At 43.4% G+C, this 13393-nt stretch overlaps 1 protein-coding gene and 1 pseudogene across 5 annotated transcripts in view; both read right to left on the reverse strand.

The window, feature by feature from the left end:
- Positions 1-2804: 2804 nt before the first annotated feature.
- Positions 2805-13393, reverse strand: part of LOC102404794 (IQ domain-containing protein F2) — a 41324-nt gene continuing 30735 nt past the window's right edge. For 3 of the 5 annotated variants that reach the window (XM_044933680.1, XM_025272274.3, XM_044933681.1), the window contains 3 exons: positions 12890-13077; positions 4390-4476; positions 2805-3636 (listed from right to left, as the gene is read on the reverse strand). In XM_044933680.1, coding sequence (XP_044789615.1) covers positions 3250-3636; positions 4390-4476; positions 12890-12973 — 558 coding nt within the window. In that variant the 5' untranslated portion in view covers positions 12974-13077 and the 3' untranslated portion in view covers positions 2805-3249. Of the gene's footprint in view, positions 3637-4389; positions 4477-4642; positions 4702-4893; positions 5068-12889; positions 13078-13393 lie in introns of those variants that run through there. The other 2 variants (XM_044933682.1, XM_006045004.3) reach the window with 2 other exon arrangements.
- On the reverse strand, positions 5036-9198 carry LOC112581143 (annotated as a pseudogene).

Genomic DNA, 13393 nt, shown 5'->3' on the forward strand with positions numbered 1-13393 from the left:
GGACGGGTTGGCTTATACGGGTACTGGAGTCACTTCTGTAGGCAATTGGGTCTGCTGCTGCCACTAGACATGGATCTCCCTGCTGAGTCTCTGCTGGGCTTCTCTTACTTTGACCAGAGGGAGCATGCTTTTCACTTTGTTTTCTTTTGCTTTCCCTATGCCTGCTGTTGGTACTAGGTTGCAGACATATCTGATGTCCAGTGTGAGACGTATGGCAGAGAAAACAAAACCCAGGGAATTCATCGAGGTGCACCTTTAAAAATCTTGAGATTCCTAGATAATCTGCCATCTTTCCACATTTCAGAGTCCTTTTATGATTGTCTGTTGAATTATTTCCAGAGTATTTAGTTTGTGTTCAGAGGAGAGGAAAGGGAGGGAAATGAGTTACACCATCTAGTAGAAATGGAAGCTCTCACTCCCAGGTTTTTAGCCAAATAGAATGCAAAACTTGTTTACACACATACACAAAACCAAATATGTATAGCAGATTAATTTCTAACCACTCAAACTGGAAGAAACTCCAAATCCTTCAACTGGTAAAAACTTCTGATAACATTCTTTAAATGGAATACCACTCAGCAATTAAAACAAATGAGTACACACAATACCAGAGAGAAGTTTCAGACACATTATGCTAAATGAAAGGAAGCCAGACTCAAAAGGCTACAAAATATTCCTTTTATGATGTCCTGGAAAAGGGAAAACAATAGGTACAGAGTACAGATCAGTAGTTACTAGAGTCTGGTGGAGAGTAGTGGGCGAGTGAGTACAAAGGAGTACAGAAGAATCCTGCTTTATGTATCTAGAAGCTCAGTTATTGGGTACATATATATTCTATATCAAGGAATCATTGTGACTGTTGAAAGATATGATAATACTGATGTTATATTTTTTACAAAGGTCTCCTATTAAGAACACATATTAAAGTACTTATGGATTGAGTGGTATGATTTTTATTGTTTGCCTTTAAAAATTATTTTAACAAGAATGGAGTAGCTAACTCTGTAGCCTGATGTAGAGAGAATGCATAAGGACTGAGAAATGACTATTGGATTTGGTCAGCTGGAATGTTGGTGATGTTGATCAGTGCAGTCTCAGTGAAGTGAGTGGGGCATAAGCCTGATTGGAATGGGTTGAAGAGAAAATAGTGGGAACAGAAATGGAAACAGTGATGGCATGTTTTGCTATTAGGAGAAACAGAGAACTGGACAGAAATTAAGATGGCATTTTTAAAAGATGGAAGAGGTAGACATTGATACTTTGGACAATAGGGTTATGAATGCAGGATCAAACACCTTGAGATGGCAGCAGGATAGTGGAGGGGTTAGCCTTTGATGGGATCAAAGACCCTTCATTTATTTCAACTGGAGGGAAGGCAGCAAGTGTGGTCCAGATGGAGCTAGGATGGAGAATAAGGTGGTAGGAAGATGGGGGTCCAGTCTGTTTCCATTTCGTCAGTTAAGTATGTGGTAACATATATCATCATTTTGGAGTTCAAGTGGAGAAGTAGAATTGGGCATTTGGAGAGGAGGTACTATGAATTATTCAATTCAGAAAAAACGAAATGCAAACACACCAGAGAAATTTATAGAGAAATCTGTCCAGTGGAGGTCTGCAGTCATGAATGTGAACTGGGACCATGCGTCATGGTTGAATGCGAGCTGAGTGTCATGCTACTCTTCTGCAGGCACAAAGCAGGTAGATGATTAAGTTCATTCCACACACCTTTGCAGAGATAGGGGTCAAAGGAAGTCAAGTTGTTCAGGGGAGAGATTACAATAATTAAATATAGAATCTGAACCGGATAAAGATAGATACAAGGGCTTGTCAGGGATGATGGCTATAAAAAATGGTAGAGTAAATAGATTGGAAGATATTTCCACACCTGAAGAAACATTTTATTAGTGATATTTGAAAGGTGAACTGGAAGAAGAGAATAAAATAAAAAAGAATGGAATGAAAAAGCAATTTGGGCAACAGTACAGTTATTGGTAATGGTAAGGTCTGCTGCTGCTGCTAAGTCACTTCAGTTGTGTCCGACTCTGTGTGACCCCGTAGAAGGCAGCCCACCAGGCTCTCCCGTCCCTGGGATTCTCCAGACAAGAACACTGGAGTGGGTTGCCATTTCCTTCTCCAATGCATGAAAGTGAAAAGTGAAAGTGAAGTCGCTCAGTCTTATCCGATTCGTAGCGACCTCAGACTCATAGGACTGCAGCCTACCAGGCTCCTCCGTCCATGGGATTTTCCAGGCAGGAGTACTGGAGTGGGGTGCCATTGCCTTCTCCGATGGTAAGGTCTAGAGCCACACTATTCAACGGAATAGCCACTAGCCGTATGTGGTTATTTAAGCTTAAATTAATTTAAATAAAATTTAAAACTCAATTCTTTAATTGCACCAGGCACATTTCAAGTCCTTCATAACCACGTGTGGCTCATGGCTACCACACTGAACAGCACTGATACAGAACATTTCCATCATCACAGAAATTTCTATTGAGCAGCACTGGATTAGTATGACCATAGGAGTGAGAATGGAGCCAAGAGTAGGGATGGAGGTAAAATCAGTGGGAGTCCTGTTTGCTGTACAGCCCTCAGGGAGAGGAGTTCTGGTAAGGGAATTGGGAAGATGGAGTTGAAGTGTCATGAACTCCTGTTTTCTGCCAGTCCCTAGGGTCATCACCTGTTCATCAGCATGCCCAGTGTCATCAACACTAAGGCTGGCCTCCTGCCCTTCACCTGGGGCTGCACTACACTCCTCCCAGAAGAGTCAGCCACAGATTGGCCTTTCCACTAGGTGATTGCCAAAGACACCTTGTCTAAGGCATCTGAGACCACCCCCCAACCCCAGGAGGACAGAGAAAAGCCTCAGTGTCCATTCTCATGTGCAAAGGTACCCAGAGTCTTCAGGAAGATGCAGCTTACCTGACTCTCAGATTCCCAGTGGAGAAGAAAGGGATGGGGTTGGGAATGGGAGCTGGGACTTCTGACTCTGTTATACATATAGGTAGACTAGGACCTCAGTTTCTGTTTTGACAACTAAGTACGTGGCATACGGAACTGTCAGTCCAGAACAGGGTTCGTGGGCACAAAGGGAGAACCTCACTGAAGTTCTTTCCCAGGGAGAAGAGGAGGCAGCATGGCTTAAGTTCTAAAATTTCCATTAGCACAGGGGAAACCATGAGACATACTTTATGTCAGGTTAGACCTTTACTATGGGACAGGAGACACAGTGCCCCTTCTTGCCATCCCTTAGGGGTTAATGATCTCAATGTGAAACTGTAGGTGAGTGGCTGTGACTACACAGTGGCCCCGGAGGAGGGCACAGGTCTGGCAGTTGTGGCATTGCCAGTGGCACTGGATGACATAGATGGCATTGAGTACTTGGCAGTATCGCCAGTGGATGCGCCACATACGGACCAAAGACTGGAGCTTGACCACTGCCCTCTCTCTGAGTGCATAATCACTCAGGGCTGCCCTCCGCTTCTTCTGCAGCAGCCTGTCCTTCGTCAGTCTCCACCAGCTCTGAATGATCCAAGTGCTCAGGGCTGCATGCAACAATGTACGGCGCACCAGGGTGCCACGCCACCAGGCCTGGATCTTCTTGGCTGCTATTACTCTTCTTCCGTTTTTAGTTTTCTAGGCAGAGATAAGAGAGGCCACTCAGAGAACTGCCTGCCACCAACTTGCAGGATATTTCTGGAAAGGGCCTGGTTCTCTTAATATCCCTACTTTGGAGCGTTCAGGGCAGATAGCAGGACACTGATCAAGAGGCCCTAGGTGCTGAGTTCTTCTCTGCCAGTAAGGACACATCACCTTGCCTCAGAGTCACAGCATCCTCCTCCTGACTACCTCTCAGGTGCATGGATCAAGGGAAAAACATTAGTAACTAGAAGCAAGCATTAGGGGTATGAGGGACTTTGTTAGTCATATTCTACCCCATCAGTGCTTATTGGGTTTTGGAGGTTTGGTTTCCTAGTGCTTTTGCCTGGTATTCTCTGCTAATTCTAGTCCTATTGATCGATTGCTTTCTGCCACAACAGTGTATTTCAATACAGTTGTTGGTTTTTAACACCCTCATCATATATTCTACTCCAAGCTTCTACATATTGAGAACATTCTTTCTAATTCAGGATCTTCACATTCTCATCTCCCGGCTCGTGTGTTTCTTGATGGCTTTCCTTTTCTCCATTCACTCGTCATGTCACAGTCAAACCCAGACTCAGAGTTCATGCTGAGAACGGAGTGGAGGGAAAATGAGCCAATGTTGAGTTGACTCTTGACTATCTTAAACTCAAAGATAACTGTGGCCTAAGAGGCACAATTCCACATCCTCATGACACTGACATAAATGTCCTGGATACCTGTACATTATACAGAGATTTTACCTACCTCTCTTTTCTTCTGCTGCTCTTTCATCTTCTTCATAGTTATTTCTTCTTTGTCCTCAATGATAATTTGAATTACATGGCCATCTTTCTGTTATCAGAAATAAATGGGGGAGTGAAAACTACTGTTTCTCTCTATGGCTCTGCACAAAAGCTACCTACTGCTTCACATCCCCCCTTTTTCCCAAGCCCATAAAGTCTTGGGTGAGTCCTACCCACCCTCAAGCCTGTTTAAAGTATCTGAACATGTTTCTTACACAAAACCGAACCCCCATGGCTTGTCTCTTGATGGTTCCTTCATTTATCTACTTTCCAAGGTCTGGCACAAGTCATATGAGGGGGAAAGCCCTGAGTTAACAATGGCTTTATGACATGAGGATTAGGATATCTGCACATAGGTTGAGTCTTCCTCAGAAACAAGATCCATTGGAATCTGTATTACTTGTCCACTTCCCTTCTGTCAGAAACGTATCAGAGCTCAGAGTGGAAAGATAGGGCATTTGTGTACCATTCCTCCAGTGAGGCCTGTCCACATCCTCTCTTAAAACTAGTCACACAGGAGGGCAAGAGGGACCATGGCAGTATAGCTCCATTCAGCTCTCTTGTGTCTCCTCAGACTTAGCACTTCCTGTCTTCCCTGGATTCAGGTTTTAGTACCTCAGTGCACCATAGGAAACTAGAAAGAGAGACCAGATGGATCTAGAAAGCAGTAGAATAAAAACAACAATATAAAATTAATTAAATAGAAAACAAAAATGCGTGGTGCAAGGTAGATTTTGAAGGTGATATCTTTCAAATGGGAGCTTCCCTGGTGACTCAGTGGTAAAGAATCTGCCTGCCAATGCAGGAGACTTAAGAGAGGCGGGTTCGACCCCTGGGTTGGGAAGATCCCCTGGAGGAGGGCACAGCAACCCACTCTAGTATTCTTGCCTGCAAAATCCCATGGACAGAGGAGCCTGGTGGGCTACAGTCCATGGGGACGCAGACAGTCAGATACGACTGAAGGGACTGAGCACACACACACAGAGTATATATGTCAGTGCCAAACTCTCACTTTATCCTCCCCCTCATGGCCTCATAACTATAAGTTTGTTTTCTACATCCATGACTCTACTTCTATTTTGTAAAAAGTTAATTTGTACCTTTTTTAAAAAAAGATTTCACATGTAAGCGCTATCATATTATATTGTCTTTCTGTGTCTGACTTACTTCACTTAATATGACAATCTCCAGGTCTATCCATATTGCTGCAAATGGCATTATTTTGTTCTTTTTATGGCTGAGTAATAGTCCATTGTATAAATGTATGATACCTTCTTTACCCATTCCTCTGTTGATGGACACTTAGGTTGCTCCATCTCCTGGCTACTGTAAACAGTGCTTCAGGGAACATTGGGGTGTGTGTATCTTTTTGAATTAAAGTTTTCTCCGAGTATATGCCTAGGAGTGGGATTGCTGGGTCATATGGTAGTTCTATTTTCAGTTTTTTAAGGAGCCTCCATACCGTTCTCCACAGTGGCTGTATCAAATTACATTCCCAACAACAGTGCAAGAGGGTTCCCTTTTCTTCACACCCTTGCCAGCATTTATTGTTTGTAGATTTTTTGATGAAGGCCATTCTGAAGGTATGAAGTGATACCTCACTGTAGTTTTGATTTGCATTTCTTTATCAGTGATTCTGAGCATTTTTTCATGTGCTTTTTGGCCATCTGTATGTTTTCTTTGGAGACATGTTTTTTGTAAATTTTCTGCTCAGTTTTTGATAGGGTTGTTTGTTTTTTGATATTAAGCTTCATGAGCTGTTTATATATTTTGGAAAGTAATCCATTGTCAGCTGCTTTGCTTCCAAATATTTTCTTACATTCTTAAATTTATCTTTTTGTTTTGTTTATGGTTTCCTTTGCTGTACAAAAGACTTTAAGTTTAATTAGACCTCATTTATTTTTGTTTTTATTTTAATCACTATAGGAAATGAATAAAAAAAAATCTTGTTGCACATCATGTCAAGGAGCATTCTATGTTTTCCTCTAAGAATTTTATAGTGTCCAGCCTTACATTTAGGTCTTTAATCTGTTTTATTTTTGTGTATGGTGTTAGGGAGTGTTGTAGTTTCATTCTTTTACATGCAGTTGTCCAGTTTTCCCAGCACCATTTATTGAAGGGACTCTTTTTCTTCATTGTATATTCTTGCGTACTTTGTCATAGATCATGTGACCACAGGAGTGACAGTTTATCTCCAGACTTTCTATCTTGTTCCATGGATCTATATTTCTGTTTTTGTGCCAGTACCGTGTTTTTTTGATTACTGTAGCTTTGTAGTATGTCCGAAGTCAGGAAGCCTGATTCTTCCAGCTTCACTTTTCTTTCTCAGGATTGCTTTGCTGGGATTTCCCTGGTGTCCAGTGGTTAAGAATTCACCTGCCAATGCAGGGGACATGGATTCAATCCCTGGTCCAGGAAGATCCCACATGCCACAGGGCAACAAAGCCCATGCGCCACAACCACTGAGTCTACCCTCTAGAGCCTGAAAGCTGCAGCTGCTGAGCCTGAGTGTCCTGGAGCCCATGCTTGTGCCCTAGAGTGTGTGCTCCACAACAAGAGAAGCCATGGCAATAAGAAGCCTGTGCACCACAACTAAAGAGTAGCCCTTGCTCGCCACAAGTAGAGAAAGCCTGCAACAGTGATGAAGACCTAGTGCAGCCAAAAATAAATAAACACATATTTTAAAAGTCAGCTGCTCAAAAGTAATATTTATTAATTATAATAAATAGAGATGGCACACTGACTCTAGAGTGGGCAGGCTTCAGTAGTTATAACGTGTGGACTCAGTATTTGTGGTTTTCAGGCTCTGTAGTGTGTGAGCTTCAGTAGTTATGGTTCATGGGCTTTAGAGCACAGGCTCAGTAGTTGTGGTGTGTGGGCTTAGTTGCCCCATGGCATGTGGAATCTTCCCAGACCAGGGATCGAACCCATGTCCCGTGCATTGGCAGGCGGATTCCTAACCACTGAACCATTGGGGAGTTCACCCATGAGCTTCTTACAGACACGAGAAAATGTTTGAACTTTGTGTTCCACATTGTTCTGCTGTGTTTTATCCAAATGAGCCAGCTGCCATTCAGTTTCTTGCAGATTCTCTTGCCTGTAATCTCACTTGGGGAAACCAAATCTTCCAGGATTACATTATGCACGGTTGTCAGACTGCAGCTCCTGGGATGCTTTTGCTTATTTTTTTTGTATGGTTTTTTGAGTTGGCTTAGGCAGAATTCTCCTCTGAGCAACAGATGACGTGTTTCCTGCTGAACTTCTCCAAGTCACGCAATAGTCAGACCTGGAATTTTTGGGCACATTTCATTTGAGGAATAAAAACAAAGATTAAAAGAGCTTTTTGACCAACACTAACTTCAGTGGCCTTGGCAGCTGTGATGTTCAGCTCCTGCAGCTGGGTTTTCAGGTCTGAGTTCATCTGCAACTCTAGGAGGGTGTAGAAGATTTCAGACTGGAACTTGTCCAGCTTCTCACCATTGGGCTTCATGATCTTTGCCCTGGAAATGAACATGGCTTTGATCTTGCCAATGTGGCTGATACAGTTTTCCCCCAACACTTGGAGGCCTAGGCCTCAGGAGAGCTTGTTAAATCCAGGAAGCAGAGGGGAAGAGGCAGGAATAGCATGAATGTAGAAACAAGAAGAACCACAGAGAAATGGTAGAAGCCTAGAGAGTCCTAGGAAGCACTCTTGTAATTTCTTAAGTGATAAGAGCATGAGGAGTATCTTTTGTTCTAATATTTTGCCTTTGAACTGGATTTTGATACAGAGTTCCTGAAATTCTTATGATTTCCTGAGTGTTAGAAGTATCCTTTGTTTTAATGTGGTTATTCTGGGAGAGCTCCTGGATGGACTAATGACGAGGCTGGTCATCAAAAAGATCAATGCAGGATTAAAACACGGAATTTTTAGTTTAAACCCTTTTTCTTGAGAAGGGAAAGGCCAGAAATAAGATTCTCCAAAAGTGTCAAATATAAAGTATTTATTATGAGCAGTAAAGGAGACACATAGGAGAAGACTCATAGGAGGCAGAAACTGACCTTTCCCATTTAGAAGGGTAAGAATTATAGATTTTTCTACTGTAGTGGTGTTCTCTAGATAAGTTGCCACACCATCACTTGGAAATTTATTAGAAATACTCATTCTTGGGAACATGATATACTGAGCCAGATGGACGGGGTTCACAGTCTGCTTTAATTAAACCTTCCACATCATTGGGACCATTGATGAAATTTGAAAAATACTGCCCTGACAATTTCCCTGTAGACCCATGATAGGATCTCTTCATGGTAAGACTACACACTTTCTTTAGAAGGTAGAGCTCAGAGGTTATTCTTGAGTGAAGGCTGACAGACACATGCTTTGCCTAAGTAGAGTAGAGGGCAAGAGAAGGACCTGACCACTTCATCTATTCCTCATGCAGCTGTTTCATGAATGGCTGATGATTGCCCATGGCTTCCTCCTGCTGACTAGTTGAACTAGGCAAATCATAACACTCCACTTCTGGCTCTCAGGTGACCAATCCATGATTAGATTCACTCTCAGATCATTCAAATTCTAGATGAGGCAACAAGAGAAACGCATTGATATTAGCAGAGCCACCGGGAAGGGCACTGAGAGAGTGAGGTGGGAAAGGCCATGCTGTGCAGGCTTATGTAGCCCAAGGCAGGTGGGGGGACTTTTGGGATTCAGTTCAGTTCAGTTCAGTTACTCAGTTGTGTCCAACTCTTTGTGGCCCCATGGACTGCAGCACGCCAGGTTTCCCTGTCCATCACCAACTCCTGGAGTTTACTCAAACTCATGTCTATTGAGTCAGTGATGCCATCCAAACATTTCATCCTCTGTCGTCCCCTTCTCCTCCTGACTTCAATCTTTTCCAGCATCAGGGTCTTTTCCAGTGAGTCAGCTCTTCGCATCAGGTGGCCAAAGTATTGGAGTTTCAGCTTTAGCATCATTCCCTCCAAAGAAATCCCAGGGCTGATCTCCTTCAGAATGGACTGGTTGGATCTCGCAGTCCAAGGGACTCTCAAGATTATTCTCCAACACCACAGTTCAAAAGCATCAATTCTTCAGCGTTCAGCAGGCAGATTCCTAAGCAAATACATAGTTTCATTAACATAGCTTAAGAAAAACATTTCCATGAGAAAAACACATTGGTTAACTCAAGGCAGAACCAGGTGTCTCTCTCAATTTTTTGTAAAGAAGGAAAAAATGTCTGCCACTTGCAGTTAATTTCCTCCTGCCGCTTGGGGATTTCTTGCTTTCCTACCTGTTACCCTCTCATAACCATTGATTTACATGGGGTTGTCCAACTTTCCCAACACCACTTGCTGAATAGATGTCTTTTCCCCATTATATATTCTTGTCTCCTTTGTTGAAGATTTTTAAAAAGATTTATTTTATTTAATTTTTAGCTGTACTGGATCTTTGTTGTGCAAGGGCCTTCTCTAGTTGTAGCAAGCGAGGTCTACTCTCTGGTTGTGGTGTGCAGACTTCTCATTGTGGTGGTCTCTCTTATTGTGGAGCTCGGGTCTAGGCACACAGGCTGCAGTATTGTGGCTCCTGGGCTGTAGAGCACAGACTCTAGTTGCAGTGCACAGGCTTAGTTGCTCCACAACATGTGGAGACCAGGGCTCAAACCACTGTTCCCTGAATTTCAGGGTGGATTCTTAACCACTGGACTATCAGGGAAGCCCCTGTTGAAGATTAACTGACCATTGGTGTATGGGTTCATTTCTGGGTTCTCTATTCCGTCCCACTGATCTATAGGTCTGTTTTTGTGCCATGTTGCTTTGATTACTGTAGCTTTGTAGTATTGTCTGAAGTCTGGAAGGGTCATGCCTCCTGCTTTGTTCTTTTTCCTCAGGATTGCTTTGCCAATTCTGGGTCTTTCTGGGTTCCATATAAATTTTAGGATTTTTTGTTTCAGTTTTGTGATAAATGTCATGAATAAATTGATAGGGATTGTGTTAAATCTGCAGATTGCTTTGGGTAGCATGACCATTTTAACTGTTAATTCTTCTAACCCAAGAGCACTCCCATTTAATTTAGGCCAATTCCAAAAGCTGGAATCATGATTGCTGGGAGAAATATCAATAACCTCAGATATGCAGATGACACCACCCTTATGGCAGAAAGTGAAGAACTAAAGAGCCTCTTGATGAAAGTGAAAGAGGAGAGTGAAAAAGTTGGCTTCAAACTCAACATCTAGAAAACTAAGATCATGGCATCTGGTCCCATCATTTCATGGCAAACAGATGGGGAAACAGTGGAAACAGAGACAGACTTTATTTTTTGGGGCTCCAAAATCATTGCAGATGGTGACTGCAGCCACGAAATTAAAAGATGCTTGCTCCTTGGAAGGAAAGTTATGACCAACCTAGACAGCATTCATCTCACACGCTAGTAAAGTAATGTTCAAAATTCTCTAAGCCAGGCTTCAGCAATATGTGAACCGTTAACTTCCTGATGTTCAAGCTGGTTTTAGAAAAGGCAGAGGAACCAGAGATCAAATTGCCAACATTGCTGGATCATTGAAAAAGCAAGAGAGCTCCAGAAAAACATCTATTTCTGCTTTATTGACTATGCCAAAGCCTTTGACTGTGTAGATCACAATAAACTGTGGAAAATTCTTCAAGAGATGGGAATACCAGACCACCTGATCTGCCTCTTGCGAAACCTATATGCAGGTCAGGAAGCAACAGTTAGAACTGGACATGGAACAACAGATTGGTTCCAAATAGGAAAAGGAGTACGTCAAGGCTGTATATTGTCACCCTGCTTGTTTAACTTATGTGCAGAGTACATCATGAGAAACGCTGGGCTGGAAGAAGCACAAGCTGGAATCAAGATTGCCAGGAGAAATATCAATAACCTCAGATATGCAGATGATACCACCCTTATGGCAGAAAGTGAAGAGGAACTAAAAAGCCTCTTGATGAAAGTGAAAGTGGAGAGTGAATAAGTTGGCTTAAAGCTCAACATTCAGAAAACTAAGATCATGGCATCTGGTCCGTCACTTCATGGGAAATAGATGGGGAAACAGTGGAAACAGTGTCAGACTTTATTTTATTGGGCTCCAAAGTCACTGCAGATGGTGATTGCAGCCATGAAATTAAAAGATGCTTACTCCTTGGAAGGAAAGTTATGACCAACCTAGATAGCATATTGAAAAGCAGAGACATTACTTTGCCAACAAAGGTCCATCTAGTCAAGGCTATGGTTTTTCCAGTGGTCATGTATGGATGTGAGAGTTGGACTGTGAAGAAAGCTGAGCACTGAAGAATTGATGCGTTTGAATTGTGGTGTTGGAGAAGACTCTTGAGAGTCCCTTGGACTGCAAGGAGATCCAACCAGTCCATTTTGAAGGAGATCAGCCCTGGGATTTCTTTGGAGGGAATGATGCTAAAGCTGAAACTCCAGTACTTTGGCCACCACATGTAAAGAGTTGACTCATTGGAAAAGACTCTGATGCTAGGAGGGATTGGGGGCAAGAAGAGAAGGGGATGACAGAGGATGAGATGGCTGGATGGCATCACTGACTCAATGGACGTGAGTCTGAGTGAACTCCGGGAGTTGGTGATGGACAGGGAGGCCTGGCGTGCTTCGATTCATGGAGTTGCAGAGAGTCAGACACAACTGAGTGACTGAACTGAACTGGACTGAGACAGCATATTAAAAAGCAGAGACATTACTTTACCAACAAAGGTCCATCTAGTCAAAGCTTTGGTTTTTCCAGTAGTCATGTATGGATGTGAGTTGGACTATAAAGAAAGCTGAGTGCCGAAGAATTGATGCTTTTGAACTGTGGTGTTGGAAAAGACTCTTCAGAGTCCCTTGGACTACAAGGAGATCCAACCAGTCCATCCTAAAGGAAATCAGTCCTGAATATTCATTGGAAGGATTGATGATGAAGCTGAAACTCCAATACTTTGGCCACCTGATGCGAAGAGCTGACTCATTGGAAAAGACCCTGATGCTGGGAAAGATTGAAGGCAGGAGGAGAAGGGGACGACAGAGGATGAGATGGTCGGATGGCATCACCGACTCAATGGACATGAATTTGAGTAAACTCCAGGAGTTGGTGATAGAGAAGGAGGCCTGGCATGCTGCAGTCCATGGGGTCGCAAAGACTGAGCAACTGAACTGAACTGAACTGAACTGAAGCTTGTCTGACAGAGACCTTGTGACAGAGTGTTGGAGCTGACCTGATCAGTTCTTTATTGGGAAGGGGATGCAGTCCATAATCCGACAGATGTGTGACTCCAGAAAGATGTCAGGCTCAAGTCTTAGCTGGCTTGCTTTGAGGTCATAACGGCCCTGGAAAAAGCCATGGGCCTGGCAATTATGCCAGCACCAGCAGACTTGGATGATGCGGGCAGCTTGGAGCAAACAGCAGTAACAAAGACAGGTGTGCCACATGCGAACCCAGGACTGTAGCTTGACCACTGCCCATTTTTACCGAGTATAATTCTGCAGCACAGACGATTGCTTCTTCTCCAATAGCCCTTCCAGCCTCTGTCTCCATCAGTACTGAATGATACATGCTCTGAGTGCTGCATGCAGTAGTGTCCTGTGCACCAGGGTGCCCTGCCACCAGGCCTGAATCTTTATAGTTTTCTGTTCTTCACCTTCCTTTTTAGGGAGGACCTGCAAGGAAAAAGAAGGGACACTCAGAAAATGTTCCCCACCCACCTCAGCTCTGGCATGAGCCAGGAAGGGGCCCTGATACTTCGTTAGCAATGGTCAGTTCCTCAGTAGTTCCTGAGCACTGGCAGGCCACTGGCTGGAGCCAGAAGACCAGACAAGTTCCCCATCTCTGCCACTCTTGATTAACAGACATATCACAGCTGAACTTGGAGTCTCACAGTCCTCATATGTTGCTTGGGGGCACACCTGCCCTAGCTGTCACCTGGTTCCTTGGGCTTGTTTGGCCAGTCTAGAACAAGAACACCATGGTCTATGA

This window comes from Bubalus bubalis, chromosome 21 (assembly GCF_019923935.1).
Source record: "Bubalus bubalis isolate 160015118507 breed Murrah chromosome 21, NDDB_SH_1, whole genome shotgun sequence".
Classification (NCBI taxonomy): Eukaryota; Metazoa; Chordata; class Mammalia; order Artiodactyla; family Bovidae; genus Bubalus; species Bubalus bubalis.